Below are 25,841 nucleotides of genomic sequence, written 5' to 3' on the forward strand. Positions count from 1 at the left end.
ATTTAGACATATTTATTAAAAATGTATTTTAATCTATTATTAATTGTAAAGGAAAAAGGTTTTTGTCTTTATTGTGGCTGTTGAAAGTGAATTTTCTTTGTGCTTAACAGATTATATCTGAACTTCTACAGGTATGGTATTTCATGTGCTGTAAGTTCAAAAACTTTTTAATGGCTCACAATTCTGGTCAAAGTATACTTATTCAAAATGCCTTTGGGTACCTACAATATACTGTTTAACTAAAGCGAATTAAATTTGTCTTACCAAGTATTACATGACAAAAGTGAACTTAAACATAAGGACTTACCATTCTTCCTTATTTAAAAAATTTCAGTTTCATAGTTCTTGGGAAAAACACTGTTTAAAAGTAGCTGTTTTACTTTTGTAAGCAGTTTTCCCCCCTACAACACATAATCCCATCTCTAAATAGTAAAGATGAACATAAAATGTAGTTATTGCCAGAAACTCAGTTACCTACCAAGTTAATTTTTACGTATATTGTGGTGTAAGAAGCCATTCTTCTAAGAACACTGTTGGAGAATAGCCACAGTACGACTGCTATTCTCAGCAGTAGAAAGTCACAGAAGCAAGATATTTGTATAGAGACTATTAGCAACTTACCACACCTTTTATTTTTTTCTATCTGCCACTTCTTGTCCCATTCTACCTTGTAGTTAATATGACAAATATTTAAATACTTTGAAATATACATATACACATATCAGTTTCTTCACTGTTAAAGGAAAAGAACCTAGTATTAAAAAGATAATTAGCTTTATAACTTTGTTAATATCAGTGGTTAGTTCTAAAGTGTATAAGCCAATCATTACAAATAATTTTATCAATTAAACTGCTTTTTTGAAAAAGCTGTGTAAGAAACAATTTAGTCCGGGCACGATGGCTTACACCTGTAATCCCAGCACTTTAGGAGGCCGAGGCAGGTGGATCACGAGGTCAGGAATTCGAGACCAACCTGGCCAACATGGCAAAACCCCATCTCTACTAAAAATACAAAAATTACCCGGGCGTGGTGGCGGGTGCCTGTAGTCCCAGCTACTCGGGAGGCTGAGGCAGGAGAATCGCTTGAAACCGGAAGGCAGAGATTGCAGTGAGTGGAGATTGCACCATTGTACTCCAGCCTGGGCGAAAGAGCAAAACTCCGTCTCAAAAAAAAAAAAAAAAAAAAAAAAAAAAAAAAAATTTACAGAAAGTAAAATTAAATGACCACAAGATGGCAACATTGGAACAAATTGGAAAACTAGTCACTTAAGAATTGCTGTCTATTCCATATGCTACCACTGCATAATCAATTAGCCATCTCCATTGTTTATAACCAATTTTCTCTCTTTGCTTTAAATACCCTTTATAAGCTGATGCCTCCCAAATTTGGAATTGTGCTTTAACCTCTCCTCTGAACTAAGAGTCACATATCTCGCTGCCTACTTACATTCTCCATTTCGATATCTGATAGGCATCTCAAATTTAACAGTTGAAAATTTAGATTCTCCATTCCCCACAAGCATGCATTTCTTTCAGTATTCCTGTACCATTAAATGACACCCATCAGTCCATAGCAAGCCTTTTGGCTCCACCTTCAGAAGATATAGAGTCTGGCTGTTTCTCACCACCTCCTGCCATCACCACCCTGGTGTAAACTGCTGTCATTTCCTGCCTGGATGGTTGGAACAGCCTCCTAACTGATCTTCTTACTTCCAAATATTCACTCCCACAGTCTGTTTTCTACCCAACAGCCAGAGTGGCCATTTTAAAAAGATCAAGTCATTTCTGTATTCAGAATCCTTCAAAGCTTCCCATGTAATCTGGAATAAAATCTAAAGTCTATTCCCTGCTTACATGTCTGATCCTCAGGTATTTCTTTGACTCATCTCCTACTGGTTGTTCCCCCTCACTCTCCATGCTTCTTTCGCACTGACCTCATAGCTGTCCCTGGAATCCAGCCACATCTTCACCTCGGGGCCTTTGCAGGCACTGTTACTTCTGCTTGGAGTACCCTTCCCCAGTTACCTAGACAGCTTCCTCCCTCACTTCCTCTAGTTTCTGTTGGAATGTGACCTTATCAAACCACTGGTAGTCCTGTGTAAAACTCAGTCCCCACCTGCTCACTCTCTCTACTTATCCTGCTTTATTTCTCCTCATAGCATTTATCCCACCTGATGTCTTACATGTTTTACTATTCTTTTTTTTTTATTGTCTCCCCCTACCCCATTAAAACATCAACTCAGTAAGAACTTGGGCTTTGCGTATTTTACTTACTGTTGTATTCGCCAGCACCTAGAATAGTGTCTGGCATGTAGCAGGAGCAGGCACTCAGTAATTATTTGTTGAGTGAATGAAAAGAAGAAAGGAGGAAAGGGAGAAAGCAAGAGAGGCCTAAGAGTCCCTAACAAGAAGGATTTTAAGGAACCACAATAAAATAATGTTTCTGGAACAGTGGGCGTGAAGAACCTCCAGACTGGAAGTGCCTGGTCTTCAAATTATATGGTTTGAATCTTCATTTGCAGTGTTGCAAAAATGTTGGAAATTAAAATTAATTCCCGCAAGGAGGAAAAGTCTTTTCGTACTCATGATCACAAACTTATCAATCAGTAACTTTGTTATAGTTCTCTTAGGACTTAAAAATGAAAATGATCTGATACTTTATCCACATCAGTTTTATTATGCACTTAGGAATTTTGATATAATTTTAACTAATAATAGAGAAATTATGTTGCAGATTTATTTACGTACGTTATGGATATATGAAGCGAAGAAGTCACTTGTTGAATCCTGATACTGAGTTTGTTTTTTGTTGTTGCTGTTGTTGTTTTGTTTGTGACTTTACTCTTTCTTACTGCCTTCTTTTCTCATTGATGTTTCAGTAAGTTTTGTTTACTGACTTTGTTCTGTACCCACTCGTGGAGGTAAATAAATCATATTAGTATTCTCCTAATAGGAAAACAGTATCATCCTAAATGGATCTGTGATGGTCAGCACCACCCGCCTACCCAGTTCCTCCAGTGGAGACCAGTTGGGTAGTGGTGACTGGGTGCGATACAAGCTCTGCATGTGTGCTGATGGGACACTCTTCAAGGTGCAAGTAACCAGCCAGAACATGGGCTGCCAAATATCAGACAACCCCTGTGGAAACACTCATTAGAAGAACCCCAGAGGTCACCAACTTGTTTATATCTTGACTTGACTTTTTTATGCATGCAAATCATTGTTTTTACAGAGTTTGTAATAACTCATAATTATTTTAATGGCACAGCATTGCTGTATATGTTTTATGATCTACATAGTTAAAATCTTCTCAGAGAGCCTAAATTCTAATACATTTTATTAATTTACGCTGATCTTCATATTGATTGTTCCCTAAAATAATTATGAGAAACAAATGAAAATTCATGTTTAAAGAAGTGTTTTTAAAAGTCCACTATCCCTGTTCTAAAGATTAAAAGGCTGAAGCAGCTGTTTAGACTCACTGTAAGTATACTTTGGTAACTCTAATGGGGATAGATCCACTTAAGATATTTAAATCAATGTTTCATGCTCTGCCTTTTGGCTTCTAAAAGGAAAGACGCCGATTTCTAGTGCATTAAGCCTGAGCCATATTCTCACATGTAAGTGAAGTCATTAAAGAACTTTACATATGTGAGATAGAAACAATGGTTCCTTAGTTTTGCACTAGGAAGAAAATATTTTGTGAAATAATGTTTATTTGAAATAATGATAACTATCAATTGTTCACAATGTGGTAGAAATTAAAACACCATCTCAGCTTTAACTTTTTTTTTTTTTTTTTTTTGGAGACGGAGTCTCGCTCTGTGGCCCAGGCTGGAGTGCAGTGGCGCGATCCCGGCTCACTGCAAGCTCCGCCTCCCGGGTTCCCGCCATTCTCCTGCCTCAGCCTCCCAAGCAGCTGGGACTACAAGCGCTCGCCACCACGCCCGGCTAGTTTTTTGCATTTTTGGTGGAGACGGGGTTTCACCGTGTTAGCCAGGATGGTCTCGATCTCCTGACCTTGTGATCCGCCCGTCTCGGCCTCCCACAGTGCTGGGATTACAGGCGTGAGCCACCGCGCCCGGCCCTCAGCTTTAACTTTTAAATAATAATGATAACTATCTTTATTGAGCATCTTCTACATCCTAGGCATTGTCCTAGGCGTTGCATGTTTATATCCCCAGTTCTTACCACAATCCTGCAAGTAGGTGGTATTATCCAAGTTTTACCCATTACAAAACTGAAACTCAGAGAAGTTAAGAAACTTGCCCAACATCACATAGTAAGTAGCAGAGATGGGATTGGAATTCAGGCGTGATTCCAACCTGGATGTACTTGATTCCAAATGCCATGTCGTTTTCACTGTCTGCACTGACTTTTTAATTATTTAAAACTCTAGAAAGATGAACAAAGGTTAATTTAAACTTACATAAGAAGATGAGAGTCAAACAAAACAGGTATGCTTACTCTACTTAAAAAGAAAATAAACCTCATGTCAGACCCAGAAAGGACCAATCACTGTCCGATTTTAAACTATGTTGGGCCAATTCCAAAATATTATACGATGCAGAGGTCAAATTTACCTACTTGTGAATTACCTCAGTTTCCCAACAATGGACCTTGGCACACTGGAGTTACAATATGTAACAGAGTTGCCAAGATGTTTATACCCTCAGCACTCGGGGCAACACAGTGGAAAGTGGGGAGGCCATAGACCCAAACAAGTTATTTGGGCCAGGCATGGCCTGGTAAGTACACCATGCCTTGAAAATAAGTCCAGAAGCACTGGACTAAAGAGTGCTAATGCAGGAAGTAATACACATAATTTTTAGATAAGGATAATTTATCTCTACTCCTAATATTACTATCTCATTGTAATTATTTATAACCCTCAAGCTAGTTGATTTTTAATATATTTGATTGGAAAAGAACTCTCTGGTATTATTAAGACTCCCACAGGATCAGGGACAGGACCCCCAAAGGAGTTTGCTGTAAAATAGGCAGTAGAGATGTGGCATGGGCGCAGCCCTGCAGTCAAGTGTAACAGCATTCTATCAGGGTCACTTTGAATTGTGTACATAAGAAAACCAATACAAAAAACAATTTGTATTCAATATTGTCACATTTCTCTCTGGTAGAAAAATCAAATACCTTAGAGATTATGAAGTCATTAAATTATACTGAAATTGGATTGACTTACTACCTAACATTGAGTGCAGTTTTTAAATGAAAAGAATGAGATTTATAACCTCTTGAGTGTTGTTGTAGTGATATTTGGAATCATTTGAATATGTTCAATATCATTTAATATCTGAATTATATTAAGAAAAAAATTGCCGAAATTTTCATTCAGATAGTCTGTAAATTGCATATTCTTTACTTGTCTGCTCTATTTAGATTTCTTTTAAAAGTTTAAGTAAATATTTTTATAAAAACCAGAAAACACTATATTACAAAATATTATTTATTAAATGTAATTCATGAAATAATCTATTTTTACTCTTTTTTGGGAAATACTTGTGTTTTTGATACATCTCCATGTATCAAAATAGCTTTTGACATGAGAGGCTATTTTGATGTTTTTATGCAAATGATGGTTAACAGGCATAGCGTTTTAGGATACTTTACAGTAGTCCTGGCTGTTTCTCTGAAATGTGGACTTGGAAAATCTATTAGAAAGCAGAACAGGGGCAAACTCTCAATTTTACTTTTGGCTTTTAAATTTTTTATTTATTTATTTATTTTTTTGAGACAGAGTCTCGCTCTGTTGCCAGGCTGGAGTGCTATAATCTCGGCTCCCTGCAGCCTCTGCCTCCCGGGTTCAAGCGATTCTCCTGCCTCAGCCTCCCGAGTACCTGGGACTACAGGCAGGTGCCACAACGCCTGGCTAATTTTTGTATTTTTAGTAGAGATGGGGTTTCACCATGTTGGCCAGAATGGTCTCGATCTCTTGACCTCTTGATCCACCCACCTTGGCCTCCCAAAGTGCTGGGATTACAGGTATGAGCCACCGTGCCCGGCCGGCTTATTTTTATTCGTAGTAAATCTTCAACAACTCATTCTGTCCACCAGATGGTATTTTTCTGTAAACTGAAATGCTGACTTCGCCTCTTCCAGCTGTACACTTATCCCTGCACTAGCACAGATATGACAAGCAGTAGCCATGGGGGAGGTGGGTGACAAAGATAGGACCCTGGGAGGGGGCGCAGGTACATGCTAGTTTCAATTACCACAGTATTCTAGAGGTGGGCTGCAACGACAAGGAGGGCAAATGAAATCAGTGCAAGATTTCTTAGAGAATAATGGGCAGATGGAAAAATGTAAAAACAACACAAAACAGGGTCTGCTGATAATGTTTTAAAATATACATTTGTCTTTCTTTTTGCATTGTGAAAAAATAAATTTTGTGTGATAGTTTTGATGATGAAAGGTAGAAGTTCTACCTATATTTGAATGAGTTTTTTTTAAGGTAATGAGAATGTCATAGAGCTAAACTTGACAAAGAAGAGATCATTGAAATGCTGAAAATGTTAGCAGTCTTCTTAAAAGTATTGAGGGGGCAAAAATTACCAATTATGCCATACAAAAATAAGCCTATAAATGTGTTTCACATTGCTAACTTGTGTTTCAGTTGATTCAGTTTGTAATAACTAGTTATGAACTTGTTTACAATAAAAATTATGTAAATTGTTTGCTGTTATTTAATGGTTATGTATTAACTGTTTTCTATTTAGTCATGCAAACGTGATAAATGTAAATATGACTTGAGAATGGGACACAGTCAGTGTTTATGTAATCTCTCTGGACTCCTAGAACTCAAAGTTAGAAAGTTGTACATTCCCAGTTTTGAATGCCCTCCCCTCTGCATTGCAAAAGGCTTCTCTCCAGTGGTGCTTCCCTGGTGTCCTAGCGGAAAGTGCCCACTGTCACTATGGCAGGAGGCCAAAGCCGGAGATGAAAGGATGAGGGCTGGCCACTGGGCAGCCTTGATGGCAGGATGGGTGGAGCCTCAAAGGTTCAGGTCTTAAATCCCTACCTGGCTTGATCCAGATAATCCACCCATTTGAAAACCACTTAGGATACAAATATTAGAAGCAATATTACTTTCCAGATCTTGTCCTTACCTGAAGTCGCCTCTGTTGCTTTTTTCCTTCAGTTTTGCCACCCTCTTTCTTTTATGTGTAAATGAACTCTTCATTTCCTTTCTATAATACTTTGCTTTTTCTGCTGCCTTCTTCCTGTCTTTCACTAGCTGACACACAAATATACACACCCAGTATTTCTAACTGCTTCCTCATACTTCAGCTTGACTATGTCCCTTTTGAAATTTACATTTTGCCTAATTGTTTCCAGTTTCCTAAGCAACTTTTTCTGGAGTTCACAGTGGTTCCTTACCTAATACCTATAAATTTATAAATAGTATAACTTTTTAACAAATTAACACCTTTCACTTTAAGATATAAGATTGTCTTGTCTAGCTGTTTTGAACTCAAACCTATCATGTATAAATCTCTTCAGCTTAAAAAGAAACAGGGCAATTTTAATTCATGTCCCCTTAAGAAAAAGTATTTTTCAACCATGTCTTTCTCTTCAACACTACAAAGTTACGTACCTGTGAATGGTGACTATATTTTTTTGTTGTTGATTTTGTTACATTAGCTTGGTGCACAATTGTATATATAATGATCTCAGCTTTGAATGTAGAAAAAATGTCTTTCTTCTTGGGCAAATCAATTCAATTTCTAGTATTGCATAAGAAGCACACTGTAAATCACTCCTCCATGCTGTAGGACACCTTTGCTGTTCATGGCCATGTGTACCTGAATTTAAATGCCCTTGAAAATATGGGAGGATTGACCTTGTATGAAACAAAAGTTTTAAAGTTACATTGTAAATTTCATTCACTTCACTCCATGCATTCATTTACACACAAACAGCATAACCCAGTGACAGACTGCAGACTATTAAAAATATAAAACATTAGATAAATAGATAGATAGATAATGTTCTCTTTTTTAGGAGTTCAGAACAGATATAAAGCAAAACAATTGCAGTGCTGAATGTTACTAATATGTATCCATTCCTTCAGTGTTTACTGAAAGATTTCTGTAAAAATAGACAAATATGGAGGCTAAAGCAGGAAAAATGACCAGGACATAGGATGTGAGGTGAGTCTGGAAGGATACTTAAGACTGTGCCTGGCCGGGTGCCGTGGCTCACGCCTGTAATCCCAGCACCTTGGGAGGCCAAGGTGGGTAGATCACCTGAGGTCAGGAGTTCGAGACCAGCCTGACTAACATGAAGAAACCTCATCTCTACTAAAAATACAAATTAGCCAGGTGTGGTGGCACGTGCCTGTAATCCCAGCTACTCGGGAGGCTGAGGCAGGAGAATTGCTTGAACCCGGGAGGCAGAGGTTGTGGTGAGCTGAGATGGTGCCATTGCACTCCAGTCTGGGCAACAAGAGCAAAACTCCATCTCAAGACTATGGCTCAGAGGAAAAGGCATTGAACTTGGAACTGGGAATGAACTGAAAGTGAATTTCAGCATGCGATATGCATAGATCATTCTTTGCACAAGCCACGTCTTTTAGTGGCTCCACATGAACTTATCAAGCTAGGTCATAAGTTTACCTAGATAACAGGCTTTGAATACCAACCTGAGGGATTTGGACTATAGGCGAAATAATATAGGGAAAACATTATTGTAGGAAAATAATCCTTTGGAGTCACCTAGGATGGATGACGAAGAGGGAAAGTCAAGAGGCAGAGGCAAGAAACTCAGTTAAGTCATTTTAATGTTTCAGACTGCTGCAATGATGAAAACTCACCTGAGTGCCATTAGAACAGAGAGGAAGGGACGATTTCTTGGAAACTCATATACTCATTAATGTGATTATTTGTACACAGTGGTTTTTAAGTGGAATTTAGTTTAAAACAAATCACAAAATTACCCATTTTAAAATTATTTTATGATACATTCAGGAATTGTAACACACTTCTTTTATAAAACTTTCAATTTCTTCTCAAAAATTTTTGGTACAAAAGGTACTCAGTGTTTCTGTATCTTATTACATCTTCATGGTTCAGAGCCAGAACATGTATTTGATAACACATTATGTTGTATATATCTAAATGATTTCATAATGATTTGAAAAGTCACAAAAGCCACACAGCAAAGCTTGTAATTCTTCTAGTCATGAAAAATAAGAGCCTCTTTTGTGAGTTGAACTTTTTACTCGTAGAATTATGGAGGGTCACGGTTTAGTGTAACTGGTTATCATTTATGTAATAAACCACATGGTTGATTACGATGTTGTACATAAGCATAGTAGACTTTGCTCTGTATTAATGGCCTACAAGGAAACAGGGAAGTCTTTAATCTTGGTAAGGTTTCATTCATCCAAAAGCACACTGCAGAGTCAACAATACTGGAAAAGCAGATGCAGAGGTGAGGCCTAAGTGAATATGTATTTTCTGAAAAATCAGGGGAGTCCTTTCTTTAAAATGTGACATAAATGTAATTTTATACTATGGCTATGTCATTTTGGTAGCTACATTTTCATGCCCCAGTAAGAAATCAAACATTCGCTTAAATTGGCAACCAGGATAACTTTCCTAAATCTTAAATTGAAAATTAAATTAAAATTTCCGCTTATTTGCTGTTAGTTTTTTTATATTATTGTGAATAAGTCAATTCATTTTCCTTTTCCAGGCATTATGAAAAACCTCTGTTTCAGAGTCATTACCATAGTTATAGGTCTTTATTTTACTGGAATAATGACGAATGCGTCAAGAAAAAGTAATATTTTATTCAATTCTGAATGCCAATGGAATGAATATGTTCTCACAAATTGTTCTTTTACCGGAAAGCATGATATACCTGTGGACATACCACAAACAGCAGCCACTGTGGATGTAAGTTTCAATTTCTTTAGAGTTATCTTACAGTTTCACATGAAAAAAGAAGAGTGGAAAATAAAACATCTGGACCTCAGTAACAATCTCATATCAAAAATAACTTTAAGCCCTTTTGCATACTTACATGCTTTGGAAGTGTTAAATCTCAGCAACAATGCCGTCCACTGCCTCTCCTTGGATCTACTCAGTCCTAAGTCCTCATGGGTGAAACGCCACAGAAGCAGCTTCAGAAATAGGTTTCCATTGCTGAAGGTGCTCATTCTTCAGAGAAATAAACTCAGTGACACTCCCAAGGGTGAGTACAATTTTAACTAGGCAGAGAAACAATGCTTATGTGGAGTTGTTTCATGTTCATAAGAATTCCACATTTGTTTTCAGCTTCAAGGAGACAGCTAAAAGTAATGCAATTTGATCAGAGTACGTATAATAAAGTTTCTTAGTGGCATTGGAAGTTTTAGTGTGTGGAATTTACAACTAATGAAATTTAGTCTCCCATTAGTATATCTGACATTAATGTTATGTGCAGTTATCGAGACACTAGGAAGTATGTAAGTGCTAAATAATAATGAGTGATTCTAAGTTACCTACTTTGGTTATCATATATTTGTTAATACAGAAAAGCACTGAGCAATAACTAGTTCAAATATATTTAATATGTAATGCAATTCAAATTAAATGTCATATTCATAATATTTTTCTTCTTTGAGTACATTTTGCCTCAGTCTATCTAGTTGTCCTCCAAAAGTACAGCAGAAGTATCCTAATATTATATATTGGTATGTAAATCTTCTGGTTATCAAGTCAAAATTAGAATTCCTTATCCTAGTTTCTAACAGGGTACTCCAAATAGCCTCCTATTATCATAAATTCTCATCTGACGTTCAGTAGTCTACATGTTGGAGTTCCTTAACAGTAAACACCAATGTTTTCTTTAGAAAATATATCAGGTTAATAAAGCAAAACTTTCTTTGCCCTTTTTGTATTCCAGAGTGCTAGACAATTAATGTCCTTTCCTTGTTTGTTTTCAGGCTCATTCACTCTTTGCTAAGCACCTACTTTATATAAGACATTATACAAAAAAATGTATAAGGATATTTTTCTCTTTCTCCATTCCAAGTTGCGCATATTTGGTTTTTCTTATTATCCAGTTCGACATTTCATGTTTTTATTTTCATGCTCTTTCTCCAGCTTTGTTTTAAGCATCATTTTGGCAATAATAGCCTAGCAGGTATAGAAATTATTACAGTCACCATGTCAGCAGAATTGTTTGAGAAGGGTTGGAGTCTTCTCTCCCTGACCTTCTCCATAAAAGTAGTGTGTCATATTTTCTGTGTAAATGAAATGCATTTTATTTTATGATTTTTATTGTATTGTTTTATTACAAGAAGAATACCTGTTACTTATAGAACATTTAACGACTGAAGAAAATTTAAAGGGAAAATTAAAGTCACTCATGTTATATATGTTCTTCTAGTTTATTATTTATGCCTATTTGTACCTTTTCTTTTAAAATTGGATCATACTGTCCATATTTCTTATTTGTATTTTCATATCATAGAATATTTTAATATCTTTATATAATTAAGCCACCTCACAAATATTTCAAATAGTTGAATAGTTTTTATATATGCATATATCATAACTGGTTTAATCAAGCACTAGGTTATTTCCAGGTTTTGTTTTTTGATGGACGTCATTATAGCTACATATAGACATGTCATATAACAAAAATTTTTAACTGGTGTGGTAGATGTGAATCTCAATCCACAAACTTAAGTGTACTAGAGATATAACCTTCTATTGTCTGTAGTAACATAATTTCTGATTCTGAGCCCCCACTGGGGGAGTCGTAGAGATACTTAACATCAGTCTTTCATCAGCTTTCCTCTGCCTTTGCCCGGATTTGTACCCAGCTCAAGAGTCGTATACTCGTAACAAGTCATCAAGGTGTGAATGTTCCTTACCCCTGCTACCCAGAGAATATTTCTTTTCAGTCTCTTCAGTTTGGAGAAAATTTCTTCTCCTTTTTTTTTTTCTTCAAAACCCTCTGTCTGGCAAACACTTTCTTATAAAGGTTTAGGGTTTTGGATAACGAAAGCCAGAAAGACTGGTAGACTCAGCTACTTTCTGCCTTGCCATGTGCCTTCCCTGGGACAATGAACGTGGAGCCTAGTCTCTGTGTGAATGGAGAGAAAGAGCAAGAGGAAAATATAGGAAGGTAAGAGATTAACAGGTCAAAATATTATCCCACCACAAGAGTAAATAGGGAAGTGCTGAGTTTCTCTCCTTTAGGCAGATGAATTCCCCTGAGCTAACTGGGGATTAGGACTGATACAGTTCCACTTAAAGACCAAATATCCCTATAAATGCAGATACAGATCCATCTTCTTTTTTTGAGTTAAGCTTTTGTCTCCCAAAAGATGAAGAAAAATGTTCAACTTGAAGAGGAGGGGGAAAAAAGAAGTGAAGTGAGCAAATTCTATATCTGAAATTCTATTAAAATTCTAGCAAATGAAGTCATAGAGTGGTGAATGAAAAGATATAGATTTGGAAGTTCAGTGTAAGGCATGAGTCTGATTGGATATAATTCAGAGTCCTTTTATCCATAGTATTTTGTTATTTCAATTATTTTCCCATAATCATATTAGTTTTCACTAGGTTGAGTCTCCTCTAACAACTTTTCCTGTTTTATGATTCTGTGACTATGGCTGGGTTGCTCTGACTTTGAAATCTCATTTTGAGGGGAACTGCTGGTAAGAGAGAGATGCTGCCTAGGGCATACCCTATTTTTGGCCTGTTTCTTTGTTCTTTAATTCTTCACTCTAAGTCTATTTATAGGTGACATCTGGATAATGTAAGATTTACTCATTGGATCATTGTGAGGATTAAATGAAAAAATGTATCTCAAAGACCTAACTTAACATGGTATTTGGCATAATAAACTGTCATAATTTAAATATGTGAAAAGTACTTCAGAATCTTGTCTGAAGATTTATCTTGGAAATACTAGTTTTTATTATTCTCGGCATAAATTGAGAATAACAGTATATTTAGAAACAAATAATTAATTTTTGTCTAAATCTCAATTTTTTTTTTGTTTTTTGAGATGCAGTTTCTCTCTTGTTGACCATGCTGGAGAGCAATGACATGATCTCGGCTCCCTGCAACCTCTGCCTCCTGGGTGCAAGAGATTCTTCTGCCTCAGCCTCGCAAGTACCTGGGATTACAGGCATGTGCCACCACACGTGGCTAATTTTGTGTTTTTAGGAGAGACGGGCCTCCTCCATGTTGGTCAGGCTGGTCTCAAACTCCTGATCTCAGGTGATCCGCAGGCCTCAGCGTACCAAAGTGCTGGGATTAGAGGCATGAGCCACCGTGCCCGGCGTCAAGTTATTTTTTAATATGTTAAACAATTATTGCAGTAGTAGCCCACTATAATTCATGAGCAGATAATTATTTGTGTCTGACTATATAGGCACTTGCATTCATCTAAAATAATAATAATAAATTAGGGACATCTCAGAAAGCAACAGTCAAGCAACCTTCATAACTATGTACCACATATTTTAAAATGAGGGCTGTTTCTAGAACCAATGAAAAGTTGCTTTCACTCAGGAAAGCCCACTTTTGTAAGGGCGAGATATCACACGAACTAACCCTGTCTTCAGAGTCAGTTGTGGTGTCATCAATAAGCTTCATGTTGGGAAAATGCCCAGAAGAGGTGCTGGCCAATGCAATTTATAAAACAGAAGCCAACCATGAATTTAATCTTAATAATGCTTCTACCTTCCTCCCATATTTTGGAGTACAGCATCAATAATTGAAAAACTAGTTTTAAAACATGAAAACAATGGGATCAGTCTCTGGTTAATCTGTCTTACCTTCATCAAGCAGTATTTTTGGAGTGCTCACAGAGTAACTGGAAAGGTAGCAGGAACAACATCTTGTTGGGATTCCAGTTAGGTTGATAGACCAAATGTAGCAGCCTCACATTAACCAACTAAGTTCCAGAACCCAAGAGATAAATGTGTTAGAAATAAGATGAAATAGTACCTAACATTTGAAGCTGGTGGAATTAAAAAAAAAAAAAATGTATTATTAAAAGTAAAGTATATTGTGTTCCTTTATTCATAGAAAATTAAAGATTTCATCCTGATTGCTACTGGATTATGGAATTATCAAAAAGTGATGTACTGAAAACTAATTCAGTTTCTAAAGAAACAAAAAGTATATAAGACACTAAACTAAAAAGGCAAGGCCTTTGGCTCACCTACATAATTTGACCACAACAAGATCTGACCTAATGAATCAAATATCTTACCCAGGACCATTCTAGACTCTATTCCAATTCTTACTGCTCTTTGGACTAAAAGCCACAATCCCTGAATATTGTTGTTTTATGTTATCAGGTTATCACACTTGGGAGAGCACTTAAGAAGTTCATAGTACAGAGGGTGTATTTACTAAGTGTAATGTCCGAGTATCCTTTCTGTGGCCTTTTTTTCTGATAGATCATTTCTTGGAAATAATAAAACTGCCTCTGGCCACTTAAATGCAAAGGCTAATAAAATTCCTGCCTACTGTGGCCTTTGTAATCTTTAGAAAGCAGTTCAATAAATAATTCCCTTTCCACAAAGTACCTCTATATTTTCCTCCCGGCTTTCAACTCTCCTCTCTTGAAACATAAAATCTACCCCTGGTGTTCAAGCCCCAGCCATGAATGCACCATACAGCCTCTTTCACTCATTTGACTACCCTCTGAACATTGGCTCACCAAGCAAAAATATTAAAAGAACACATTTTCCCATTGAGAAGTGCAGTCAAGTACCATGCAAGAGTTTTCTTAGACTTTTCCAACTCCATCTGAGAGACCTAAACAAACAGGTATTCGAAGGACCAACAGCTTCGCGTTAAAAAAAAAAAAAATCGAATTATCTACCGGACAAACATTCCCTCGAAAACGTCAAAACACAAAAAGGTTTTGCTCATGTCCCCACCAGTAGGCATGCAACATGACACTCCGACTTCATATCCTCCAGGAGGAGTAACTGAACTTCCTGGTCTTTATTCTCATCTCCAGAAGAAATGTACCTTCCATTTGGAAAATCTCGGCTTGATATTATGAGGGGAGTTAAATAAGAGGATTCTCTAATAACTGCATTCAAAATCAAAATCACCCTCTCCCCACATGCTTGGGTATATTCAGTTCCCATTCTTTTTATTTACTAATTTTTTTTTTCAATTTTTAGACGGAGTCTCACTCTTGTCACCCAGGCTGGAGTGCAATGGCATGGTCGCATCTCACTACAACTTCTGCCTCCTGGGTTCAAGAGATTCTCCTGCCTTAGCCTTCCATGTAGCTGGGATTACAGGCGCCTGCCACCACACTCAACTTTTTTTTTTTTTTGTATTTTTAGTAAAGATGGAGTTTCACCATGTTGGCCAGGCTGGTTTTGGACTCCTGACCTCAAGTGATCCACCTGCCTCGGCCTCCTGAAGATGCCTGGGATTACAGGCATCAGCCACCGTCCTCAGCCTGTTTACTCTTATAATTCTTTTACACATCTTATATTACTCTATTTACTTGTTTATTGACCTTAAACATGTCACTTAACCTAAAAAAGCTTCCTGGTCCTTATCTTTAACTAGGAATAATTATATGTATAGGGTTGGTGTGAGGGTTAGAGACAGTGTATATCAAGACTGTAACACATAGAGTGATGATACATGTAAAACATCTCTCATAGTGCCAGGCACACGACAGGTGTTCAAAAGCATTAGTTCCCCTTTAGTGCTACTTGATCGTCCTGAGTCTTCAATTCTGTATTTCTCGCCCTGGTCTTTACATTATTTACTTTACCTGAAATAATGGTAACTTCCTTGATTTCAGGCACAATAGATAATTAAAGGGGATTCTCATTCTCTGTCTTCAGATGTTTAGAGTATTTGCCAACAGTCTTGGTGCCTCTGTTGATATTTATATAGGTCTGCATAATGGAAGCCCCTGCTCTTCCTTTTTCTGAGCACTTTCTGATCTGTCCTCTGACTCTCTGAACCACATTGACTCATGAAACCATCACCACTGTCAAGATAATGAACTGTTACCCCAAAAGCTTCCTCATCCCCCCTTGTAATCTATCTTTTCCACCCATCCCTTCTCCCCAACTCAGGTAACCACTGATCTTTCTGTTTCATTACAGATTCACTTGCATTTCTATAATTTTATATAAAAGGCATTATACAATATGTACGTTTATTTTTGGTCTAACTTATTTTTTCAGCATAATTATCTTGAGACTTATCCATGTCATTGTGTATATTAAAAGTTCATTCCTACTAAAAACAGAATTACAGTTCGACCTAGCACACCCATTAGTGGGTGTATATGCATAGGAAAAATAAATCATTCTACAAAAAAGACACATGCACTCATATGTTCATCACAGCACCAATCACAATGGCAATTACATGGAATCAACCTAGGTGCCCATCAACAGTGGATTGGATAAAGAAAATGTGGTACATATACATCATGGACTCCTACAGAACTCTAAAGAAGAATGAAATCATGTCCTTTGCAGCAACATGGATGTAGCTGCAGGCCATTATCCTAAGCAAAGTAATGAAGGAACAGAAAGCCAAGTACCATATATTCTCACTTATAAGTGGGAACTAAATCTTGGGTTCAAACAGACATAAAGATGGGAACAATAGACACTGGGGACCACTAGAAGGAGGAGGAGTGTGGGAGGAGGAAGACTAAAGCTGAAAATCTGCCTATTGGGTACTATGCTCACTACCTGGCAGCATCAGGCAATATACTTATGTAACAAACCTGCACATGTACTCTCAAATAAAAGTTGAAATTATTTTAAAAAATAAGACAAAAAGAAAAACTTCTGTAAACTGTGGGGAAAAGTTCATTCCTTTTCATTGCTGTGTAGAATTCTATCTTGAGGATTCATTTATCTGTTGATGGACACTTAGGTTGTCTTTTTAGCTATTAAAAATAAAGCTGCTAGATCTTTCATAAATGCTGTATGCCAGGTTAATGAAATTCTCTCTATTCCCAGTTTGCCCAGGACCTTTTCTGGATCCATTGAGATGATCATATGGGGTTTTCTTCAGTCTGTTAATCTGGAGAATTGTGTTTTCTAATATTAAATCAACTTTGCATTCCTGGGATGAATTCCATTTTGTCATGATTTATTATCTTTTTTATATATTTTAGATTCAATTTGCTAAAATTTTAAGAAATTTTACATCTGTGTTCATGAGGAATATTGGGTTATTATTTTCTTTTGCTTTATTGTTGATGTCTAGTTTTGGTATTAGAGTAATGCGGGCCTCATAAAATGAGTTGGGAGATATTTATTCCTCTTCTGTCTTCTGGAAGTGTTTGTTTAGAATTGGCTTTATTTCTTCCATAAATGTGTCATAGAATTCCCCAGTGAAGCTATCTGAACAGGAGTTTTTTTCTTGGAAGGTATTTAATTACAAGTTTACTTTCATTAATAGATGCAGGGGTATTCATTCACATTATTGCTTTTTGAGTGAGTATTGGTAGTTTATTAGCATAAAGCTGTTCACAATGTTTCATTATCCTTTTAATATCTATAGACTCTGTAGTAATGCCACCTCTCTTATTATTGATACTGATAATTTATATCTTATCTTTTCTGATCAGCCTGACTAGAAGTCTTTTTAAATCAATTTTATTGTTGTTAAAGAACGAGCTTTTGGTTTTATTGATTTTCTCTATTATTTTACATTTTCTACTTTATTTCTTCTCTGGTCTTTATTATTTCCTTCTGCTTACTTTCAATTTCATTCATTCTTGCAAGTTTCTTAAAGGAGAAGCTGAAGTCAATGACTTGAGGCATTTCTTCTTTAACAGGCATTTAGTGCAATTTAATAATAAATTAGTAATTTCCCTCTAAAAATGGTTTAGCTACATCCCACAAATTTTGATATGTGATGTTTTCATTTTTAGATGAGTCAAAATACTTTGTTTCTATTTTGATTTTTCTTTGTACCATGGGTTATTTAGAAGTGTGTTATGAATATCCAATAATCTATGGATATCCTAGAGTTCTAGCTTTGGGGTTTCCAATATATATCTTAAGATAACAGTCTATTTTTATTTGGTATTATACTACTTGCCTATAACATAAGAACCTTACAACGACGTTCTCCCATTTTTTCCCCTCTTCTGTCCTTTGTGCAAGTATTGTCCTACATTTTACCCCTATATATGTTATAATTTCCACAATATGTTTTTACTATCTTTGCTTCTCACTGTTGCTTTTAAAGAAACTTAAATATAAGAAAAAATATTTAAATTAATGTACATACATTTCTGGAGCTCTTTGTTCCTTTCTTATATCCAGACTTCTATCTGGTTTCATTTTTCTTCTAAAGGACTTCCTTGAACATTTTTTCTAGTCTGGGTCTTCTCCTGATGAATGTTTTCAAATCTTTATTGAAAAGGTCTTTATTTGCCTTTGTTTTTCAAGTATATTTTACTCAATAAGGAATTCTAGACTGACCTTTTAAAGATTTTCAGTTTGTTTAAATGTTGCTCCATTATTTTGAATTTGCATTGTTTCCAATAAGAAATCTGCTCTCATCCTTATCTTTATTCTTTTATAGTGTTCCTGATATACACTCAATTTAAATTTTTGGCAATCAAATGTATTAATATTTTCCTTCATAATTTCTTTTTTTTAATCTTCAAAAACAGCTTTCCCCATGTGCAACTACACCAACATTTTATTTATATGTGCCTTAACTCCATGGATGGCAAGATTGTCAGAGAAGATTTTTCAGGCATATTATAATCCAACTGGAATTTACTTCGTTGTGTGGAGATTAGAATAATGTCTGCAGCAGATCGCTGGAATTCACCCAGGTCAAATTATTTAATCAGGAGCTCTTTTCCTGAAAACTTGATATCAGAGCATCTCATCCCCACCAGTCAGGGCCAGCTAGGTATCATGACCTGGATTTTCTGCAGACCAGAGTTGGGAAGCCATCTTCGATTCTAGCCTATCAAACAGATTCTGTCTTCATCTTCATCCTAGCATCAGCCCATTCACAAGATAGTGTCAGTACTTAACAGAACTTAATCCAGCATAATTCACACATAGTCACCTGAGGCTAGTAGAACTCCTGCCAGATCTCACTAAACAACTTCAATTCTATACATTAAAAAAAAAAAAAAAAAAAAAAAATGACAGTCAAGAGCTCTAACCCTACTCTAATATAGTTAGTTGTTATCCCTCAAGGGCTCATCTCATCCCTATTATCTTGAAAGTTACACATGGGTCCCAGTCTGTTCCACAAGGCCCTCATTTGGACCAGCAGGCTACCAGGCCATGTTAGTTTAATGACACTAGCAGAAACCAAGAAAGCAAGCTCTGCCACATAAGCATGTTTCAGATCTTTGCTCACACCACCTCTGCTGCCATTCCTTTGGCCAAAGCAAATTACATGGCCAAACTCAACTCAGTGGGATGGGGAAGTGTATTTGGCCCACAGGACAGTGAATATTTGATGAACAATCATCCAAACTAATGGACCTGGCTTCCACTGAACTCCAAAAGCTTGAAGATCATAGTAATCAAAGACATGTCTCAATTCCAGCTATGAGAAACCATTTTTAAGGAATGTAATAAGCATGGAGGCCTTAAGTGATTTTCTTTGGCTCACATCAAAAGTCACAAACAGGGCTGAGAGCAGTGGTTCACACCTGTAATCCCAACACTTTGGGAGGCCAAGGTGGGAGGATTGCTTGAGGCCAGAAGTTTGAGACCAGCCTGGGCGACATGGTGAGATTCTATCTCTACAAAAAATTAAAAGAAAAAAAAAAATAGCCAGACATAGTGGCATACACCTGTAGTCCAAGCTACTCTGAAGGCTGAGGCAAGAGAATCGCTTGAGCCCAGGAACTCGAGGTTACAGTGAGCTATGATTGTGCCATGGCACTTCAGCCTGGTGACAGAGCAAGATCCTGTCTCGAAACAAAACCAAACAAAAAGTCACAAATAAAGGTGGAATAAACCTCAGTCTCTTAAGTTCCTCTCCAGCACCCTATTACTCTGTGACACAAGCAGATTAACTAAGCAACCCCCAATACATCTGGCAATTTCATTATGTACTCCATGACCCAGACCACTCTTTTGTGGCTTTGAGGGAGGGTTGTTTGTTTTTGTTTGTTTTTAGTTAATAAAAGATGGGCGTGCTTAAGGGTAATGGTTAAGAGATCTAGGTTTTGATTCCAGCTCCACCTACCATGGTGTTGTTAAGAACGTTCTTAACTTTGCTGAACCTAGTTTTTTTCGTTCGTAAAATGTTGATAACTCCTCAGGCTTTGTGAAGGTTAAAAGGAGATGTTTGTGAAATGCTTAGAGCATAAAGAGTACACAATTAGGAGTTTAAAAATAATTTCTTCCATCACTTTAAAGCTAGGCATGATCGCTGCCTCCACTGAGCTCCTAGGGCACTTACTCAATTCAATTAAGCACTGAGATATTTTAGGAATCATGAGTTTGCATCCTTATATAGGCCAGGCAGGTATCATGAAAATGTTAAGAAAGCTGTAGCTTCTTTCATGTTGGTGTCTTATTTTGCATTTTTTTCTGACAGACCCTTATGCTTGCATATTAAAAGATGTAGGAATATGCTTCTATGCACAAAGAAACATTTTCTCCAGAGGTTATGTTCAAAATATTTAACAACTGGCCTTCAGCCTGGGCTCCACAGTTAGATGCCTCCTGTCTGTAGTGCTGGAGCCAGGTGCTGCTGGACCGGGGGCAAGGAGAAGATAGACTGAAGTAAGTGCTCAGGGCAGCAGGGTAGTGCACAGGGACTTGGGCAATGGCCATTTCCAAACCAATATGGAAATATTTTTTACCAGAATAAGCTGAATATGTCTTACTTCTCTCCCATTAACAAAAAAAAAAAAAAAAAAAAAGGTCTTTTTGGCCTTTCCTTTGTTTTCCTGTTTTTTTTTTTTTGTCATTGTTGTCGTTGTTGTTTTTTGTTTGTTTGTTTGTTTTTGAGACGGAGTCTCACTCTGTTGCCCCAGCTGGAGTACAGTGGCATGGATCTCGACTCACTGCAACCTCTGCCTCCCAGACTCAAACACTACCACACTGGCTAATTTTTGTATTTTTAGTAGAGACAGGGTTTCACCACGTTGCCCAGGCTGGTCTTGAACTCCTGACCTCAAGTGATTCACCCGCCTCAGCCTCCGAAGTGCTGGGATTACAGGCATCAGCCACTGTGCCCAGTCTGTTTTCTTGTTTTTGACAGAGACATCAGTACAAAGAAATGATAATCTTCTATAAGCTCATACCCCCATCGACAGCAGGCAGCCTTCATTCAGCTCCAGCCAAATGTCATCTTGTGCCGATTAGAACTTCCAGTTTTCTTAAGAGAAGCCAGAAATGCAAATTTTTATTGAATTTTAATGTCAGCACAATGATTTTAAATCTCTATGCAGGCCAGACGTGGTGGCCTCTAGCCTATTGAATGTATACTGTATTCCACCAAGCATTGCAAAAGTTCAAACATGTGAATTCTGCCCTGAGAGGACTTGATCATCTGATAGGCAAACAAACAAATAAAAATTAATTTTATGGTCAGACGGTCCATGTGATGAACTACTCTGTATAACTAGTAACTTTACCTTGAGTTTATGTCTTATCATTGGATCAGATTAAACTCTTTTAAGAGTAAAGATTCTATGTTGTCCATGCTTGTCCTCAGCACTGACTGCCTTGCCCATAATGTTTTGATCCATTCGTTGTCCTGATGATCTCTTGCTTAGCATGTATAAAATTAAATGAACATATGACAATCTTGATGATGCAGCCATTTCAATTAAGTCATCTCCCTGTATAATCAGTCTTACAATACGCACCTTGCAGACAGTAGGCAAGGAATAAAGCCTCCTGTAATTGAACCAACCTGATCTTGTTCTGTTGATTAAAAATACAGGCTACATGCAAGAACAGAGCAGAAGGAAATGTAAAAATACAGGCATTTCCTTCTGAGACCCATATGGGAAATGAAGTTTGAGAGACAGCTATGACTGGCACCTCCTTCTCAACCTTTATTTATTTTCAGTGCCAAATGGACCTCCTGATTACTCTCTGAAATCAAGTGAAATACAAAGGCAGAGACCAAAATTCAATTTGATTATTTTGCTGGAAAACAAAATCTAGCTATAACTTACTACCTTTGGAAAACACAAGAATGCCTAGGAATAGTCATAATGTCAACAATAAGTAGCTACAAGAAATGACATGGCTACAAAATAGCATAAGATAGCCGGGTGTGGTGGCTCATGCCTGTAATCCCAGTATTTTGGGAGGCCAAGGCGGTGGATCACTTGAGGTCAGGAGTTCAAGACCAGCCTGACAAACATGGTGAAACCCCGTCTCTACCAAAAATACAAAAAAGAAATTAGCCTGGCATGGTGGCAGGCGCTTGTAATCCCAGTTTCTCGGGAGGCTGAGGCAGGAGACTCACTTGAACCTGGGAGGTGGAAGTTGCAATGAGTGGGGATTGTGCCACTGCACTCCAGCCTGGGTGACAGAGTGAGACTCTGCCTCAGAAAAAAATAGAATGAGAAAAATCTTAAAACTGGAAGAATTTATCCGTGTAAATAAAGCATCAAAACAACTTTTGTCCTCTATTGTTTAGCAAGATTATTTAGTTTTACTATATAGTTCAGTCAAATAAATGTTTTTCATGTATTTCAATCAAGATTATATTTTTAACTGATTCTCTTTTTTTTTTTTTTTTTTCAGGCTTAATTCACTTTATTTTTCTTGTATAAAAACCCTATGTTGTAGCCACCGCTGGTGCCTGGGTCTGCTGCACAGAGACTCTGGTGTGGGTCTTGACAAGGTGGTCAGTGAATTCCTGATAGGGAGACTTGGTAAACACAGTCTCCTTCCAGAGGTCGGGGTCAGGTAGCTGTAGGTCTTAGAGATGGCATCAAACGTGGCCTTGGCGAAGTTGCCCAGGGAGGCAGTGCAGCCCCGGGCTGAGGTGTAGCAGTCATCTATACCAGCCATCATGAGCAGCTTCTTGGGCACAGGCGCTGAGAGGATGCCAGTGCCCCTGGGTGCAGGGATGAGGCGCACCAGCACAGAGCCGCAGCGGCCTGTCACCTTGCAAGGGACGGTGTGAGGCTTGCCGATCTTGTTCCCCCAGTAGCCTCTGCGCATGGGGACAACGGAGAGTTTGGCCAGGATGATGGCCCCACGGATGGCGGTGGCCATCTCCTTAGAGCACTTTAACACCCAGGCCGACGTGGCCATTGTAGTCCCCTATAGCAACAAAGGCCTTGAACCTGGTGCGCTGGCCAGCACGGGTCTGCTTCTGCACCGGCATAATCTTCAAAACTTCATCTTTGAGAGAAGCCCCCAAGAAAAGTCAATGATCTCAGATTCCTTAATGGGCAGGGAGAAGAGGTAGATCTCCTCCAGGGACTTGATCTTCATGTCCTTGACCAAGTGGCCCAGCTTGGTGATGGGCATCCACTCCTTATCCTTGGCCTTGCCTCTGTGAGCTCAGCGGCCTCGGCCCCGTCCCCGTCCACAGCCGGGACCCCAGCCCCGGATGCCACTGCCGAAACCTCCGCGGAAGCCACCGCGGTTCCCCACCCCAGGGCTACCAGGGCCTCCAGGCCGCCCCCTGCTGCACCGGCGTCATCTGCCATTTGGTGTTTTCTTGGAGAAGAAGTAATTCTCTTATTTTAAAAGTAGTACATGCTCATTGAAAGAAAGAATTCAAAAGTGTTCAAAACAACGTTTCTTTTCTTATCCCTCTTCACTTCCCTCAATCATCCTAGTCCTAAGTGTAACTATTAGTAGTTGAGTTTATCTCCTGCCAGGCCTTTTCCTGCTCACTCAAAATCTGTGTATGTGTTTGCATGTGGCTCTTTTTCCCAAGGACATTGGACTTATACTCTATACTATTCTGCACTTAACTTTTTTCTTCCTGTTCAGTCAGTTTACATGTTGATCTGTCTCATTATCCTTTGAGATCACATATTATTTCATAGTATTAATATACTATACTTTGTTTAGCAATACCTCAGTTGAGCACTCTTAATGTTGTCTCCAATTTTTCAACATTACAAACAGTGATGCAGTAAATTTCACCAGTTTAGATTTTAACTTACTTTTTCATTTTAACAGGACTGTGGAAACTGAAGTCATTGCAGAGTTTGAATCTGTCATTCAATGGGATATTGCAAATAGGGTGGTCTGATTTTCACAACTGCCTGCAACTGGAGAATCTCTATTTAAAGAGCAACAAGAGATTCAAAATTCACCCACAAGCCTTCAAGGACCTCAAAAAATTACAGGTTCTGAAATCATTTTTATAATATTTGAATAAGGAAGATACATGGGCAATTACATTAGAAGCATATTTCTGTTGAAGAGTTTCTTCATGTCCAGTAGTACTGGCTATTAATCAAAAACTGTTAGTCTATTTTAATATCCCTTAAAGAACTGAAGTCTCTTTCTTGCCTCAAAAATCAAAGGCCACAATAAGGGACATGAATTTTACTCCAACATAATACTCAACAGCAAGAATTGACACATTACTTTTCTAAGTCAAATTATATCCAACTCCTACATTCCACTTACCAGTTGGCAAGAAATTAAATCTTAGTTATTAGTAAGGCTGTCTCCCTAAGCTACAAGATTGGTGAAAGGTCTCAGGGGTCTTATGCAATATGGAATGCTTGGGGAGGCCCCTGTAAACCAATCTGGCTGATGCTAAGATGTCAACGACCCAGGACTAGATGGGCCTCTGAAACCCAGTGACTCTGTTGCTTCCATTTCAAAATTGGGCACAAAACAATAAAAATGATAATGATAATATTTCCCTACTTGTATAGCACATGTGCCACATGTAGTTCTAAATGTCCAACCCATATTGGGGAGATTTATGTCACATTTTGGCCCCATAGTTCCTGTCTCTGGCATTGCAGTTAATCTCCCAAGATGCCAATAGCTGTAATGGTAAGGAACTCCTGAAGCCCTGTTCGAGGTCTGGCAGCTTCAGCACCTTCTCCTCCAAGCACTTTTCTCCACACCCTTCCCTTTGGGAGAATGTTGTAAAATTTCCTCTCAGTGGTCCTTTAGCAACACCAGAGTGGCCTGCAGTGTAACACTACGAGATGGTTTGGAAGAGTCTTTAGTCCTCCATCTCCATAATCTCCACCACAACTCCCATTCTTTATATAGGCCAGCATCATTCAATAGAAACATAGAATGCGAGCCACACATGCAATTTTAAATGTTAGATGTTAGTAGCTAGAGTGAAATGTTTTAAATGTTAGTAGCTAGACTGAAAAAGTTAAAATACGCAAGTGAATTTCACCATAGTGGTAAGTGTTATTTACTGAATATTATATTTTACATGTCATCAATATAGAAATTATTAATGAAATATTTTATATCACCCTTTTTTTTATTACACTTTAAGTTCTACGGTACATGTGCACAACGTGCAGGTTTGTTACATATGTATACATGTACCATGTTGGTGTGCTGCACCCATTAACTCGTCATTTACATTAGGTATATCTCCTAATGCTATCCCTCCCCCCTCCCCCCCACCCCACAATAGGGTTGTCTTGGCAATGTGGGGTCTTTTTTGGTTCCATATGAACTTTAAAGCAGTTTTTTCCAATTCTTTGAACAAACTCATTGGTAGCTTAATGGGGATGGCATTGAATCTATAAATTACCTTGGGCAGTATGCCCATTTTCACAATATTGATTCTTCCTATCCGTGAGCATGGTATGTTCTTCCATTTGTTTGTGTCCTCCTTTATTTCAGTGAGCAGTGGTTTGTAGTTCTCCTTGAAGAGGTCCTTTACATCCCTTGT

The 25,841-nt window shown here is 37.8% G+C and overlaps 2 protein-coding genes and 1 pseudogene across 2 annotated transcripts in view; 2 read left to right on the forward strand and 1 right to left on the reverse strand.

The window, feature by feature from the left end:
• SGCB (sarcoglycan beta) overlaps positions 1–3,413 on the forward strand; it is a 14,684-nt gene extending 11,271 nt beyond the window's left edge. Inside the window, exon 7 of the mRNA XM_017878306.1 lies at positions 2,954–3,413. Coding sequence (XP_017733795.1) covers positions 2,954–3,157 — 204 coding nt within the window. The 3' untranslated portion in view covers positions 3,158–3,413. The remainder of the gene's footprint in view (positions 1–2,953) is intronic.
• A 4,997-nt stretch (positions 3,414–8,410) lies between these two features.
• The window catches only part of LRRC66 (leucine rich repeat containing 66), a 30,571-nt gene continuing 13,140 nt past the window's right edge, over positions 8,411–25,841 (forward strand). Inside the window, 3 exon segments of the mRNA XM_017878307.1 lie at positions 8,411–9,450; positions 9,715–10,215; positions 24,137–24,306. Coding sequence (XP_017733796.1) covers positions 9,300–9,450; positions 9,715–10,215; positions 24,137–24,306 — 822 coding nt within the window. The 5' untranslated portion in view covers positions 8,411–9,299.
• On the reverse strand, positions 22,773–23,655 carry LOC108533540 (40S ribosomal protein S2 pseudogene; annotated as a pseudogene).

This window comes from Rhinopithecus bieti, unplaced genomic scaffold (assembly GCF_001698545.2).
Source record: "Rhinopithecus bieti isolate Rb0 unplaced genomic scaffold, ASM169854v2 scaffold_10604, whole genome shotgun sequence".
NCBI classification, from domain to species: Eukaryota; Metazoa; Chordata; class Mammalia; order Primates; family Cercopithecidae; genus Rhinopithecus; species Rhinopithecus bieti.